At 40.9% G+C, this 16,921-nt stretch overlaps 1 protein-coding gene across 3 annotated transcripts in view; it reads left to right on the forward strand.

The window, feature by feature from the left end:
• Window positions 1–1,373: 1,373 nt before the first annotated feature.
• Window positions 1,374–16,921, forward strand: part of GSK3B (glycogen synthase kinase 3 beta) — a 301,800-nt gene continuing 286,252 nt past the window's right edge. The window contains exon 1 of one of the 3 annotated variants that reach the window (XM_004373653.1): window positions 1,374–2,425. In XM_004373653.1, coding sequence (XP_004373710.1) covers window positions 2,338–2,425 — 88 coding nt within the window. In that variant the 5' untranslated portion in view covers window positions 1,374–2,337. The remainder of the gene's footprint in view (window positions 2,426–16,921) is intronic. The other 2 variants (XM_004373652.1, XM_023728841.1) reach the window with 2 other exon arrangements.

A 16,921-nucleotide genomic window follows, 5' to 3' on the forward strand; every position in this document is an offset into this window, starting at 1 on the left:
TCCAGAGGACCCAAAGCCACTAAGGGCTATTCTGATTCCGTTTCCTTAGAGACTTCAGGATATCCGGCCTGACGGCATTTCCCCTCACCTGTTTTTGGCCCGTTTTGCACTGGGCAGTCGCGCCCAAGGAGCCCGCGCATCCAGAATGAGCTCATTTCTTAGGGGCCTTTCCAGAAGGCCCATCTGGGCCATGCTCATGAGGCGTAGTCGGCCTCGCGCTATCAATGGCCCCAGCGGCTGGGCGGGGCGCAATTGCCCAGAGGCGCTCTTTTCTGGAAGCTTTGTCCCCACTTCAGTGTCTGAGAATTCGCACCCGAACGGACAGGCCCCTTTGGCCCTTTTGGGGAAGACACCGGTCCTCGGGACTCGCGATCTCAGGCTGAAGGGTGCCTCGGGCGCGAAGAACTAGCCGCACCCTGCCGAAAGCCTCTAGTGTGAGTGGAGAGAGCCCTTCGACCCTCCGCTCGCTTAAATGCCACCAGAGCCCAGCCCCGCCAACCACAAGTTTCGGAGGAGCTGCGCGGAGCGGATGCGCGGAAGGCCTGCGCTCCCTATCTGCGACTTTCCTATGGGTTGGGAGCAGCCGAAAGCGAGTAGGCGACACCGACCGCCACGACCCTAGCCGAGCGTCTAAGTCCCGGGACCGCCACCGGAGGTTGGAGGCCAATCACACTGCAGCTAGGTCTTGCGATAGGACGGCAGTGAGTGTTGATTGGCTACCACAACGGATTTCGGTCTCCCTCCCTTTCTCCTTTGCTCCATTCAGCGCTAAAGCTTCAAGCCAATAAGAAGGCGCTTTATAGACGTTGTGCCTCAGCTTTCTTCTTCTCCCCACTTCGGCGAGGAAAATGTTCTGATTGGCTAGGCTGTCCTCAGCAGTACTGTTTCACCAGGAACTCTGGGTTTCACCGTCCTTAACTCTTCATGCTTTTCCGTGAGAGCCGGCGACTCTGATTGGTTACTGCTGCCATTGTCGAATTTCTCCTCCAGCCAGCCACAAAACAAGGCAATCCACCTTCATCCTATTCGGTTATCTTCGGCATTTTCCGCTCCTTGGGCGTGGATTTCCAGCGACACTCTCCAATTGGTTCTTTAGGTCGATCGGCTTTTTCCGGGAGGAGCCGCAAACAAACGACGTCCGTGATTGGCCCCGCTCGGGCTTCGGCTCCCCAGCCGAAGAGGGCGGGCGCGGGGCTCGGTGGGCAATTCCCAGACGCCTGTTACGCGGGCGGCTGGGCGCTGGGCGGTGTAAGGCTGGGTAGGGGAGGAAGGAGGCGGAGGACGAGTAGGAGGAGGGAGGGGGAGTGGGGCAGAGCTAGGCGGCTGCGCAGACGGCTCTCCTCACACAGAGCAGCCCTCCACCCGGGCGAATGCGGGCTAGTGCTGCCGCCGCTGCCGCCGCAGCACGGGCCGAGTGACAAAGGAAGGAAGGAAGCGAGGAGGAGCCGGCCCCGCAGCCGCTGACAGTGCTTCGGGCTGGGGGCACAGCGCGGACACTTCCTGAGCGGGCACCAAGCAGAGGCGAGGGGCAGGAGGGCGGCCGCGCTGGTGCCGTGGACGGGGGAGGGGGCCCCGAGGGACGGAAGCGGTTGCCGGGTTCCCATGTCCCCAGCGTATGGGGAGCAGTCGAGGAGCCGCTGCCTGGGGTCTGAAGGGAGCTGCCTCCGCCACCGCCATGGCCGCTGGATCCAGCCGCCGCCTGCAGCTGCTCCTGGCGCAATGAGGAGGGGAGCCGCCGCCACCGCCCGCGTCTGACTGACTCGCCACTCCGCCGCCCTCTGCTTCGCCGGGCCCCGTCGTCAGCCCGCCGGATCCACCGGAGCCGCAGCGTTTCCAGTCGCATCTCCGAGCCACCCCTCCCTCTCCCTCCCTCCTTCCCATCCCCCTTCTCTTCAAGCGTGAGACTCGTGATCCTTCCGCCGCTTCCCTTCTTCATTGACTCGGAAAAAAAATCCCGGAGGAAAATACAATATTCAAAGTACTTATTTTCGATCAAGTATTTGCCCCGTTTCACGTGATATATATTTTTTAGGAGCCTTCTTTTTTCCTTCCTGCCTCCTTCCTGAAAGGGAGGGAGAAGAATTGCATTTTTGCCCCAAGCCCAAATCATCTATATGTTCAATATCCGTAGCTATCTGTCTTGAAGGAGAAATACATCGATTTTTTTTTTTTTTTTAAATAGCTATACGAAAGGAGTGCAAAGCCAAGAGGACGAAGTCTTTTTCTTTTTCTTGGGGAGAACTTAATGCTGCATTTATCATTAACCTAACATCCCAACGTAAAACAATAGGAAGACAAGAGGAAGGAAGGAAAAGGTGATTCGGGAAGACAGTGATCATGTCAGGGCGGCCCAGAACCACCTCCTTTGCGGAGAGCTGCAAGCCAGTGCAGCAGCCTTCAGCTTTTGGCAGCATGAAAGTTAGCAGTGAGTATTGATTTTATTTTACGACCCTTTCTCCACCTCGCCCTTAAAATAAGAAACCTTGAAAGAGCAGGATTTTAAAATACTAGACCTGCTGATATAACAACCTGGGTAATGGAAAAGGGCAGAACCTGTCTTCAGTCAAGGATGAGGTAGCTCCTTGTTTTCTCCTCCCAAACCCCTCCCCCGGTCTTATTAACCTTGAATGACAATATGATTTTTACTTGGATCATTTGATTTGAAACATTGCTTATACTTTTCTTGGCTGTTGGTAGCCCGCTTCGTCAAGTGCTTGAGTGTTTCCACGTTAAAATAGTGATGGAAGTGTTCACTTGCTCATTCTTTTAAATAAAGAGAAGGACAAGACTTGCTTCGTAAACCATCATGCACAGTTTCAGAGTGGATGTCTTTTGGCATATGTTAGTTAGCGCAGCTCTCAGGAGTCATCATAGTTTTGCATATTTAATGGAGACACTAAATGTCACAGCCTCTTGTGTGACTATACAGAGTATTTGTTCTCCACCCCCGGGGGTTGAACTTGCTCAGTGACCAGCGGTCACGTTTGCAGGCAAGCCTTGAGTCCTCCTTTGGAAGGGCCTGGGGGAGCCCACAGATAGGAGCATCCCTACATGCATTGTCTTAAATTGGTTAAGTGACTGTGTTTATCTTTCCGTTTTGACACATTCCTGATTTACCACTGTATGATTTATGTTTAATCAAAAGGCAACTTGGAAGTAGGTCCAAGTTTTGATTGAGGTTTGTAATAAACCATATTGCCGAATATTAAGGTAAATGTTAATTGTCACGGACTCATTGTCATCTAAGTTCGATTTCCCACAATTGAATTGCATACATTGCTTGTTCCAGAGTGTCCCTTTTTAGGGCTATTTAAAATACTCTTTCAATGGTTTCCTGTCACATTTAGATAATATGGATTTAGTTTTATCGATTTAGTCCTTTCCATCATAGCTTTTGCAGAATGCTGTGGTCCTAGAAATAATAGGAATATTTGGGCTGTGTTCAGACTTGTTGCCAGACCGTATGTACTCTTGTACCTGGTTTGTGCTGAAAAGTTTATGTTCTTGAGGCGGTTGGTATACTAAGTATCCACTATTCCAGTGTATCACTATTTGTGGAGGTGTTTATTGTATCTTTGGTAATGGTGTCTGATGACAACTTATTTAAACATATTTCCAGAATTTGATAAAAATAAGTACACTGTTTTCCTTATTCCTGGACAAAAGGGGCACAGTGAAGGCAAAGATAAACTATTTTGTTTCTTAGAAGAACTGAGGGAACTGAAGGGAACTGATATATTAAAAGTATATACTGGTATGTGAAAAGGACTATATCCTTAAGCAACATAAAATGATCACTTTTAATTGAATTCAAGATTTCAAATCTTGTGGGCTTTTGGAACTTGCCTGAAACCATGGTAGGCCAAGGTAATAGCTAAATGGAAGATTATTTTTGAAAGTTAATTTTTTTCCCTTGGTGACTAGCTAATAGAGAATGCAGTGAGTAGCTAGTGGAGGGAAGCTGATTATGCATCTTTCAGGGAAGGGTCAAGCTTTCTAAGCATTTCACGGGGTCATTTGAAAGGAATATTTAAAAATTCTGGCATAATTTTCAGCTATGATGAAGCAAATCTTATAATAGCTACTTAAGAGCCTCTTGTGGTACTGGAGTGTTTGTATGTTTTACATCTTGGTAACATAGTTTAAAAACCACTTGAGATCAATTTTAGGTAATTAATTCATTAGATTTACTTCAGAGAGCAAAATAAAATAGCTTATAATGCTAAACTTACGGGTTTTTCATTTTGTTTCCAGGATTTTGTTTGAAAATGATTTATTAATTCTTGGTAGTGTGATGTTGACTGAGGATGGAGTAGCTGTTATAAAGTCTGTAGATTAAAGTGTTTGACTTTTTGTTATATAGATCAACTAAACATTTAAAAATTGGGAGTTTAATGCTAATTATGTGTTTTTGACAACTTTAAGGACATTTTAGAAGGAAGAGGAGTTAAGCATTTATTTGAGTGCTAGTGTTCTAAGGAACCTCTGTTCAAAAGAGATACGTAAGACATTATGGTCCTTAGCCTCAAGAGCTAATGGGGCAAAATATGAAACGAATAGCATGATGACTGCAAGATGATAAAATACAAATCAAATCCTTTGTTCTGAGGGACAAAGAGTTAAGGGGTGAAGCTGATGGGTTGGAGAGGGAAGACATCCTGTAGAAAGTGCTTTTTTAGACAAGTGTTAAAGGCGGCAGTAACTTGAATTGATGGAGAAGTGTGAGGGATTCTAGGTGGAAGGAATGGACAGAGGCAGAGAGAGTGGTTTTTGTATGGGACACAGCAAGAAAGTTGGCAAATCTGAGTTAAAGGGGTCTGAATAGGAAAATAAAAAGGGTTGGAATTTGAGAAATATGGGAAGGCTAGGTGATGGAAAGCAGAGAGGACCTGTAAGAGTTTAGTTGAGGTTCAGGAGATGATCCAGAGTCACTGTAGGTTGCCGTACAAGGTATTAGAAGATGATTTGGGCAGTCGAGTTGATGGATTAGAGTAGAGAGACATTAGAGCCCTTTTAGGGAGCTATTAGGGCATGGCGGCACAGTGGTTAAAAACTGGGCTCTTAACCAGAAGGTCGGCAGTTCGAATCCCCCAGCTGCTCCTTGGAAACCCTACGGGGCAGTTCTACTCTGTCCTGTAGGGCCGCTATGAGTCAGAATCAACTGGACGGCAACGGGTTTGGTTTTGATTTTATTAGGGTATGATGTGAATGATGAGGAAATAACGAAATGTGAAAATGGAATGAAAGAAATAGATTTAAGGGACAGTGTGAATGAGGAACTCGCAGGATTTTGGAATGGATTGAAAGGGGATATTTGTGAAGGAGTCAGGAGTTAAAAATAAACTCTGATGCTATTGGTCTGGAAGACTTGAACGCCGAGTTATATTGTTAATTGTAATGGGAGAGTTGAGAAAGTGCTGAGATGAGAGAGTAGATGAGTTCACTTTTTGTTATTTACTACACAATAGATTCTCTTGAACTTTAGCAGACAGCAGTTACCGGCAGCGATATTTAACTTTCCAGTCTATTAATTGCAGTTTCTAAATTGTCAACACCTAAAAATGTTGGATTTATATTTGGGAGCAGTAAACTAAGAGTTTTTATTTAAATGCTTTCTGTTGAAATCCTAAAAAGGAAAATATAGAGTAATTCAAAACTTATACACTTGAAACCTAGTTGTAATAGTTTCATGGTAATTTATTCAAAGACAGTGAAGCTGTTTTTTTGGATTATACTGTGACTTAAAATTTTTAGATATTTGATATGTCCTTTAATCTTTGGTACATGCTTAAAACTTGTTTTTCATAAATAATGATTATTCTTAGGTAAACCTTACATTTAAAATAATAGTTATAATATTAATCATATTAGTTTTTACTTGATTTATGAAAGCTCCAGCAGCAATTATAAGTTGATTCTGTAACATGCATTTTGCTTTTTTTGTTGTTGTTGTTAAGGACTTTATCTTTTTTCTTTTTTACTTACTGTGGTGGGACCAATGTTTCTTTTTTATTTACATCCTGGTTCAGGTATTATTAAATAAATGTTAATATATTTACAGTTCCTTCTTCAGCATCACATATTTTACCCACAATAGAGAACTGTAAGGGACTGTGTTTATAGCAGTTTAGGTTAAAATATTGGTAGTCAACCCTCTTGGTATACTGTTGGAGACTATTTAGCTTATTGCCTAGGTTTAATCTAAGATTTGGAAAGAGGAAAATAAGTTATGAGTATCACTTAAGTTGTTTGCTCATGTAACATTTTTTTAGATCAAACTTTTTCTCAATGAAGAGAATAATAAATCATAGTTCCATATTATTCTGCAATATTAAGTAGTGTGATTAAAACCAAAGACTAAGAAGCAATTTAGAGTTCCTCTGTTTCCTAGCGAAGTTTAGTCTCTGAATGACTCTTAAAGGTTATTAAACTTAGCCGATTTCTTGATTATCCATGTTAATGTGGATGAGAGCTCATGTGTGAGACTGAATACCAGAACCTTATTTTAATCAAATTTTCATTCCTTTTCCAACCAGACTTATCCAGAGTTACTAAAACACTATGGCATTCGTATAAGAATTGCATCCTCTCTTGTTGCATTTATCTGTAAAATACTAATTGTGAAATGACCATAAGTCACGGGCACTAAGAAAGAACTTCAAGGGAACTCAGAGATTCTCAAATCAATTTATGACCAGTTGAGAACTGCACTTAGTAAATGAGGTGACATATCATTTCCCTGTCGTAGTCCAGTTGAAAATCGGAATTTGCACCCTGTGCTGTCTGTCCCTTGTACTGGACTTGAGTTGCAGGTGTGAGGTACTATTTTGGGGAAATAGCAAGGCTAGGGAAGCCAGAGTTTTTGTAAGTGCCAGCAGCAGATTCTGAGACTGGGGACGCTCTATTTTTGTGTGTACTTTATGCATAGAGAAGGCTGGGAAACATGTATTTGCTGACCCTGGTGCCACAGTTCCATACTTTTAATAAGACTCAATGGGGTTGTGTGAGACAGAGATGGGGATAGGCAGGATGTGAGACTGTGGTGCCTCTTGGGATGTTCTACCCTGCAGTGGAGAATGGAGGGACAGAGCACGTGGGTGTGATAGGAGTGTATGCTGGTACTAACAGGACCAACCTGCTTCCCCAGATACTGCTCTACTGAGAACATAATCACCATGAGTAAATGAATTTGTTGCAATGTTTAGTATTCTAGCTGATTTTTATTATTATTTTTGGATGGAGAGGGGAATTTTCTATGATTTCAAGGATAAAAAACATTTTTATGGTTCACTGTTTTTAAAGTAGAGGTTGTAGTCTTTGTTTCTGTCTTGGATTAGGTTCCTTGATTATACAGATTGTCTTGAAAATGGTTGAATGTGATGTAGTAATGTATGTTTATTTAAAAACCTACATGAATAGAACAGGAAGGGATGACAAAGGGATTATTTTGTAATGTTATCCATTACAGGAAGGGAAAACTGGCAATAGAGGTAAAGGAGGACAATGGTTTTCCCAAAAGTTTCCTACCATTAAATTGATTAAATAAAGGACTATTCTATTCATTTCTGAATTTTTATTCTAGTGTTTATTAAATAAATTAGTACCAGCACATAATGGACATTCAGTAAATTAGTATTCTAACATGTACTTGTGTCTGTAATATACTTGAGGAGGTACAAGATATAAAGACACAGCTATGTAGATGTTGGCTGTTAGTTTATAGTCCCCCTTCCCACTTTTGCTTATGTTTTGGGGATAAAGGTCTGCTTTCAAAGGCTGTGCAAGTTACAGTTTTGTGAAGGGTTGAATCTTATATTTTTGTATTGAGTAGTTTTCTTAGCATTTTGCTTTGATCAGATTGAGGCAATGATGTTTTGTTTTTCTAGAAATTAATTCTGCCAAACCAACTTTTCCTTTTGTCTCCAGGGTACCATGGCCAACAGTGGCACAAGTCTGAACCCTTAACATGTTTTCTTATAAGTATGGTTTGAAGATGTTAATTTTTGATCGTCCTTTTATAGCAGCTTAGTAATAAAAGTAAATATAATTCTGAGGCAGTAGGAACAACATAAATATTCTTTATTATTTTTCTAGAAACTTGTGTTTTAGATGGTTGTATGATTTAAATGAACTCACAGGCCCAGGATTGAATAGGCATGCACTAAAGCAAGAAAGGTGGTAGGCAGGTGAAAATATTAACAACCTTGTTACAAAGTAGTAATATTAAGTTTTTACATTGTGAAAACTTAGTCTTTTCATTACCACTAATTGTATCATGGCTCACTCCTTGGCTTAGGAAGCTAAAAATAAGTAGGTTGCTTTAATAGAAAGTAGCTGTAAATAATACTGCCTGTACTTTGCACTTGAATCTCCCTCATAGAAAGGCCTCTAAATATAGGGACTCATACACTAAATAAGGAGCTTGGTGGTGCAGTGGTTAAGCACTCGGCTGCTAACGGAAAGGTCGGTGGTTTGAACCTACCAGCCACTCCATGGGAGAAAGATGTGGCAGTCTGCTTCTGTAAAGATTGCAGACTTGGAAACCCTATGGGACAGTTCTGCCCTATACTATAGGGCTGCTATGAGTTGTAGTCTCCTCAATGGCAACGGGTTTATTTATTTATTTATTTATGGTATACACTAAATACAGAAGTCCTTGGGTGGCGTAAACAGTAAAGCACTTGGCAACTAGCTGAAACATTGGCCATTTGAACCCACCCAGAGGTACATCGGAAGATGGGCCTGGCAGTCTGCTTCTGAAAGGTCACAAGCTTGAAAACTCCATGGAGCACAGTTCTGCTCTGCACACGTGGGGTCACCACGAGTTGGAATTGACTTGATAGTGTCTAACAACAATAATCACTCTGCCAAATTCTTAACGTGCAATGTCTCATTTTAATCATTCACAACACCACTATGAAGCTGTTGTTGTTAGGTGCTGTCAAGTCGGTTCTCACTCATAGCAACCCTGTGTACAGTAGAAGGAAACACTGCCCAGTCCTGCACCATCCTCACGATTGTTGCTATGTTTGAGCCCATTACTGTAGCCACTGTGGCAGTCCATCTCATTGAGAGTCTCCCTCTTTTCTGTTGACCTACTTTACCAAGCATGATGTTCTTCTCCAGGGACTAGTCCCTCCTGATAACATGTCCAAAGTAAGTGAGACGAAGTCTTGCTATCCTTGCTTCTAAGGAGCTTTCTGGCTGTACTTCTTCCAAGACAGACGTTCGTCTGGCAGCTCATGGTCTATTCAGTATTCTGGTGGCATAGTGGTTAAGAGCTACGGCCACTAATCAAAAGGTCAGCAGTTCGAATCCACCAGGCGCTCCTTGGAAACCCTATGGAGCAGTTCTGCTCTGTCCTACAGGGTCACTGTAAGTGGGAGTCGACTAGACGGCAATGAATTTTTTTTTTTTTTAACTTTCTTCCCCAGCACCATAATTGAAATGCATTTCTTCTTCTTTGATTTTTCTTATTGATTGTCCAGCTTTTGCATGCATATGAGGGGACTGAAAATACCATGGCTTGGGTCAGGCGCACCTTAGTCCTCAAGGTGATATCTGTGCTTTTTAACCCGTTAAAGAGGTCTTTTGCAGCAGATTTGCCCAGCACTGTATGTTGTTTGATTTCTTGACTGCTGCTTCCATGGGCGTTGATTGTGGATCCAAATAAAATTAAATCCTTGACAACTTCATTGTTTTCTCCATTTGTCATGTTGTTGCTTATTGTTCCAGTTGTAAGGATTTTTTTTTTTTTTATGTTGAGGTGTAATCCATACTGAAGGCTGACTCCCTCCAATCCTGATACTGCGTTCTTCTTCGTATAGTCCAGCTTCTCAGATTATTTGCTCAGCATACAGTTTGAATAAGTGTGATGAAAGGATGCAGCCCTGATGCACACCTTTTCTGATTTTAAACCACACAGTCTCCACTTGTTCTGTTTGAACGACTGCCACTTGGTCTACGTACAGGTTCCACATGAAAAACCCATTGCTGTCGAGTCGATTCTGACTCATAGTGACCCTTTCGGACAGAGTAGAACTGCCCCATAGAGTTTCCAAGGAGCATCTGGTGGATTTGAACTGCTGAGCCCTGGTCGCACAGTGGTTAAGAGCTCGGCTGCTAACCGAAAGGTCAACAGTACGAATCCCCCAGCCACTCCTTGGAAACTCTATGAGGCAGTTCTCCTCTGTCCGAAAGCATCGCTGTGAGTCGGAATCGACTCGACAGCATTGGGTTTGGTTCCACATGAGCACAATTAAATGTTCTGGAATTCCCATTCTTTGTAATATTATCCATAATTTGTTATGATCCACACAGTTAAATACTTTGCATAGTCAATAAAAGAGCCAAAACCAAACCCGTTGCTGTCAAGTCTGATTCCGTCCGACTCATAGCAACCCCATAGGACAGAGAAGAACTCTCCCATAGGGTTTCCAAGGAGCGGCTGGTGGATTCTAACTGCTGACCTTTTGGTTAGCAGTCGAGCTCTTAAACAGTACGCCACCAGGCTCTTTTGCATAGTCAATAAAATCAGAAAGATGCTTACCTGTGCTATGAAATAGCTAATACTAATATGCCCACTTTATAGATGAGATAAATGAGATTCAGATAAGTGAAACAACTTATCCAAGATGACTGGTTAGGAAGCAACTCTGCTAGGATTAAACCCAGGCATTCCGATTCCAGAGTCCTTGCTGTTTATTGTATATGTTATAGAGAATAGATTGCTGTTACTTTAACACTTGGATTTTGGAAATAAGCTGAAGTGCCTTTTGCTTTTAGCATAGTCTTTCATTGATAGTTTAGCAGTATAGAGCTTAGGATAGTGGTGATTTTGACTGTGCGAGTCTTTCATTGTTAATACTGCTTTTGAAATTAGCTCCAGGCATGCCTGTTAGTACAGTATTTAGCCATTTATAATTATATTGAAAAAATACTCAATTCTTTTAAGATTGCCAGGAAAACTCCTTAAGAAGTCCATATTAAGGCTTATGCCAGCGTGAGAAGAAAAATAAGTATGGGATTTTTGATTTCATGTTCAGTCAAAGCACTGCTTTCTTTTGAATAGTACTGACTGTTCATAAGTAAATCTGGTGCTTGTCTAAACCCAGGTAATATTACAATGTGACTCTCCAAATCAGCCATTATTAAGGATTATTATTTCTTTTTGTAAGCTATGAAAGGTGTTTTAGTTCTTTTAATATTTGATAGCAAACTTCATTCAAGTGTTTTTTTGATTATGTATACAACCAATTAGCTAAGTATATATGGGACATTTACTATGCCTGGAACTATGAGCTTTCAGGTTTTTTTTTTTTTTTTTTTTAAAAGAATAACAGCTGTACATCAATATGGAATTGGGTTATTTTCAACCTCACCTTTTTGAAATTGGTTGATAGTTGACAATCTGGAAGTAAACCAGAAAAACCTCTTGAGCAGCTGAAATCAACAGACAAATGGAACATACAGTTTGTTTATAGGTTGGTGCTTTAGGCTTTCATATAGTTTATTATTTTATACATCATTCTGTGTATTCAGTTGTTCCCCCCGCCACCCCCTGCCAAGTCCCACAAGTTAAAATGGAATAGATGGGCGCTGATAATATTAAGCATTACACGTGATGGAAAGAATAGACAGACAATTCAGGAAAGCAAGCATTTTGAGGTTACTTTGTTTCAGGTCAAACAGCTCCAGAGGTTTGTTCAAATGTTGACCTAGAGGACGTTAAATTATATCAGCTTTACTCTCCTTTGAAGAGGCAGGAGGCAGGAAAAGTCCCTTCTGGAGAGCTGGAGTTCTGCAATAGCGTGTTACTACATCAAACATCCTATTAATTTTTTATCACTAAAGTGATGTGAAAGAGAACTGGGTCATCTCTGTCTGGTTGGTCAGCCTCTAGTTGGATTTCAGTGATATGGGTAAAGGTGCTGAAGTCTTTAGTATGATAGCCCAGAGTATTGTTTCCAGCTCTTTCTTCAGTTGTCCCTCTACAGTTTGTATTACTCAGCAACAGAGTTTCATCTGATTTAAGGTTTGTCGTCTTAATTTTTTCTTCTGTGGTATATGTGGAGTGGAGCCCTGGTGGCACAGTGATCTTGACTGCTAACCAAAAAGGTCAAAAAGGTCAGTAGTTCAAATCTACCAGTTGCTCATTGGAAACCCTATGGGGCAGTTCTGCTCTGTTCCATAGGGTCACTATGAGTTGGAATTGACTGTCGACGGCAACGGGTTTGATTCGGTTTTGGTATGTGGAGTTGCTGTTTGAATTTAGGCCTGCCCATATCTTTCATTTGTGGAATGCTTAGAAGGCACCTGCATGGGGTCATTTAAGCCTTCTTAATGAATTATGATTAGTTATTTTTAAAGTAATGTTACTAAATATACTTATGGCTTATGTAATGAGATCAGGAGCCCTGGTGGCGCAGTGGTTAAGAACTTGGCTGCTAACCAAAAGGTCAGCAGTTCGAATCCACCAGGCCCTCCTTTAGGGTGTACTCTGTCCTTTAAGGTCGCTATGAGTTGGAATTGACTCAGCATCATCGGTTTGGTTTTTTTGGTTTATGTAATAAGAATTGAAAAGGTGGGTATCTTTTAGTTGCTCTGAAGAAAAAGGACAATCATATCAAAACTTTTTTTTCTTCTTTTGGAGGGCTGAAAAATTCTTATGGGCTTAATTGGCTAATATTTGGATGTTTTAGATTTCTTTGCAAGGAAAGCTAATCTGTCTTTCCTAAATGTGACACCCTCTACTTCCCCTTATTCCATAAAATCGGTTAGTTCTAATTAACTTGTGTCGAGGTTATTGAGCTGAGTCAAATAAAAGAAAATTGCTACCACTACACTTTGGAGTTTGTGGAGGCATCTGAAAAGTTGGAGGTGCTAGAGTTATGCCTTGCATCGACTGACACTATTACAGGTACACACACCTACTGTCTTAATGCGATTCCAGACCCTTTACACTTCATATATTGTTTAAACTTGGAAGGGGAAGAGGAAGATTTGAGTTGGTAGAGATTCAATAATAATATATAATTATACACAGGTATCCCCCGCTTTTTGAGAGTTTGCTTTATGCCACTTCATTTTTACGAAAGACCTACATTAATACCTGTTTTTGTTAACATGAAGAGGATTTTCGCTTTTACGAAAAAAGACGTTCAGCATTTGTTTAGCAGCAAGAGGTTGAAGAGGCAGCGGGTACCCCAAGCATCAAGAGTGGTTATCACCAAGCTCTTTCCCCAGGAGCTACATTCAGCATCTCAGCATCAAGCCGCCATAGTTTTGAACTTTGTCTGTGAGCATCTGTGCTTTATCTTGAATTTATTTTGTGCATCCGTTAGCAAGATGTGTCCTCAGGTATCAGAAAAGCCTAAGAGCTCGTAAGCTTTTTATGTGTTATTTGGTATGATTTGGTAGGGTATTTTTTGGGTCTGGGAATGCTCAAAGTTTTTTCTCATATAAATGAATGGTAGTTGCTTCTTTATATCATTTTGACTTAACGAAAGATTTCATAGGAATGCTCTGCTTTCAGATAGCTGGGGAACCCTGTATATTATATCTGTATATTACATAATAATAACCATAGTGATACTAGTTGGATGCTATGTGCTGGACAATTATATGCTTATTTCATTTACATATTTTCCTTTAAATTAAAAAAATATACTCACATGATTCAAAATTGAAAAGATATTCAGTGACGTTTTTCCCTGCTCCTTCTTTGCAACTACCAGTTTCCTTTCTTGGAGATGACTGGCATTCCAATTTTTTGTGTATCCTTCCATGATATTCTTTGTATTATAGGCAAATAAGTTAATATATATATTTTTCTCCATTTCAAAATATTGGTGGCATACTTCATGTACACATTATTATACACTTTGATTTTTCCCCCACTTAATGTATATTGAAGATTGTTCCATATCAATTCATGAAACACTCTTTTTTCTCTTTTTTTTTTTTAAAAATTGGTTGAATAGTATTCTTTTGTATGAACATACTCATTTGTTTAACTGCTTGTTGTTTCCAGTCTTTTACTTTGATAGAATGCTGCAATGAGTAACCTCGGACATGGAATTTTATGTATGTGAACACACTTATAGATTAAATTCGTAAAAGTGTAATTGCTAAGACCAGGAGGATGAAATAGGTGGAATTTCAGAAAAAATTTCAGGTTGCTCTAATTTTTAATATGATCAGAATTATTAGTTTGTCAAACATTTAAGGGTAGGAACTGTATTCTCCCCATTGTTCTCAGAATAGTACTAGGCATATAGTAAGAAAAATATTAACTGTGGAAAAAAGAAAGTATGAAAATATCACCCATTTTCTCACAACTGAGGGATAAAATGTTGTGGTAGGCTTAAATTTTTTTCTTTTTTGGCTTTTCGTTTTGAAGATGATAATGTGCCATATCATTTGTTGTTGTTAGCTGCCATTGATTTGGCTCCTAACTCATGGTGAGCCCATGCACAATGGACTGTTGTGCTCTATAGGGTTTTCACTGGCTGACTTTCAGATGTAGATTGGCAGGCCTTTCTTCCTAGTCTAGTCTGGAAGCTCTGCTGAAACCTGTTCAGCATCATGGCAACATGCAAGCCTCCACTGACAGATGGGTGGTGGCTGTGAATGAGGTACATTGGTCAGGAATCGAACCAGGGTCTCCCACATGGAAGACAAAAATTTTACCATTAAACCACCACTACCTTCACCGTATCAGTGTTCATATGGTAAAGAAGTTGTTGTTGTCAGGTGCCCTCGAGTCGGTTCCAACTCATAGTGACCCTGCATACAATAGAATGAAACGCTAGTGACCCTGCATACAATAGAATGAAACGCTACCCGCTCCTGCATCCTTACAGTCATTGTTATGCTTAAGCCGATTGTTGCAGCCACTGTATCAATCCATCTTGTTGAGGGTCTTCCTCTTTTTCATTGACCTTCTACTCTACCTAGCATGATGCCCTTCTCCAGGGACTGGTCCCTCCTGATCACATGTCCAAAGTATGTGAGACAAAGTCTCACCATCCTTGCTTCTGATGAGCATTCTGGCTGTACGTCTTCCAAGACAGATTTGTTCGTTCTTTTTGCAGTCCATGGTTTAGTCAGTATTCTTCGCCAACGCCATAATTCAAAGGCATTGATTCTTCTTTGGTCTTCCTTATTCGTTGTCCGTGTATATGAGGTGGTTGAAAACACCAGGGCTTGGGTCAGGTGCACCTTAGTCCTTAAAGTGACATCTTTGCTTTTTAACACTTTAAAGAGGTCTTTTGCAGCAGATTTGCCCAGTGCAATGCATGGTTTAATTTCTTGACTGCTACTTCCATGGGTGTTGATTGCAGATCCAAGTAAAATGGAATCATTTACAACTTCAAAATGATAAAGAAGAGTTAGGTAGAATATAAGTTTTAAGAGGGCATTGTTTTTTATCTTTGTTTTATTCATTGATGTATCGTAAGTGCCTAGAGTTGGTGTTTGGCACATGTTGTAACTGAATAGTGATCTTATGAATAAGAGAACAAAACGTTGCCCAGTCGTGGGCTATCTTCACAATCGTTAGTGTTTGAGCCAGCTCTTGTGGCTATTGTGTCTGTCCATCTCACTGAAGGTTTCCTTTGTTTTTGATGTTCCTCTACCAAATATGATGTTGTCTTCTAGAGATTGGTCTTTCCTGATGTTGTGGCCAAAGTGAGCAGAAGTCTTTTCATCCTCGCGTCTAAGGATTAAGACTGATTTTTTCATCCTCCTGATAATCCATGGCATATTCAGTATTCTTTGCCAGCACTATAGTTTGAATGCATCAATTCTTCTGTCTTCTTTTTCATTGTCCAGCTTCACATGCGTACGAGGTGACTGAAAAGATATGGGTTGGTCAGGCATATTTGAGTCATCAAAGTGACATTTTTGCTTTTTAAAACTTTAAAGAGATCTTTTACAGCTTATTTGCTCAGTGCAATACATTGTCTCATTTCTTGACTACTGCTTCCTTGGACGTTGATTATTAATCTAAGTAGAATGAAATCCTTGACAACTTCATTTTTCCTCTATTTATCATGATGTTGCTTATTGGTCCAGTTGTAAGGATTTTTGTTTTCATCACGTTCAGGCATAATCCGTCCTGAAGATCAGAGTCTGACCTTTAACAGTAGGTGCATCAAGTAGTCTTCATTTTCTGCAAGCAAGGTTGCATCGTCTGCATATCATAGGATATTAATGAGTCTTCCTCCAAACCTGATGCCTCGTTCTTCTTCATATAGTCCAGCTTCTTGGGTTATTTGTTCAGCATACAGATTGAATAAGTAATGTGAAAGTTGACAGCACTGCCACAGACCTTTTCCAATTTTGAGCCATGGTAGTATCCCCTTGTTCTGTTTGAATGACTACCTCTTGACCCATACACAAGTTCTGCATGAGCATAATTACATAACTGTTCTGGAAGTCCCGTTCTTCACAGTGGTATACATAATTTGTTATGATCCACACAGTTGGATGCCTTTGCTTAGTCAGTAAAACACAGATAAACATCTTTCTAGTATTCTCTGCTTTTAACCAAAATCCATCTGACAACAGCAGTGATATCCCTTATTCCACGTCCTCTTCTGAATTCGGCTTGAACTTTTGGCAGTTTTCTGCTGATGTAGGGCTGCGATTGTTTTTGAATTATCTTCAGCAAAATTTTGCTAGCATGTGATATTAATGATATTTAGTATTTTCCGCATTTCGCTTGATCACCTTTTATTAAATGGATACAAATATGGATCTCTTCCAGTCAGTTGACCAGCTAGCTGTCTTCTAAATTCTTCTTTTTTTTTTCCTTTTATTGCACTTTAGGTGAAGCTTTACAGAACAAATAGTTTCTCATTAAACAGTCAGTACACATATTGTTTTATGACATTGGTTAACAACCCCACAACATGTC

Source organism: Trichechus manatus, unplaced genomic scaffold, assembly GCF_000243295.1.
Source record: "Trichechus manatus latirostris isolate Lorelei unplaced genomic scaffold, TriManLat1.0 scaffold00026, whole genome shotgun sequence".
Taxonomy (NCBI): domain Eukaryota; kingdom Metazoa; phylum Chordata; class Mammalia; order Sirenia; family Trichechidae; genus Trichechus; species Trichechus manatus.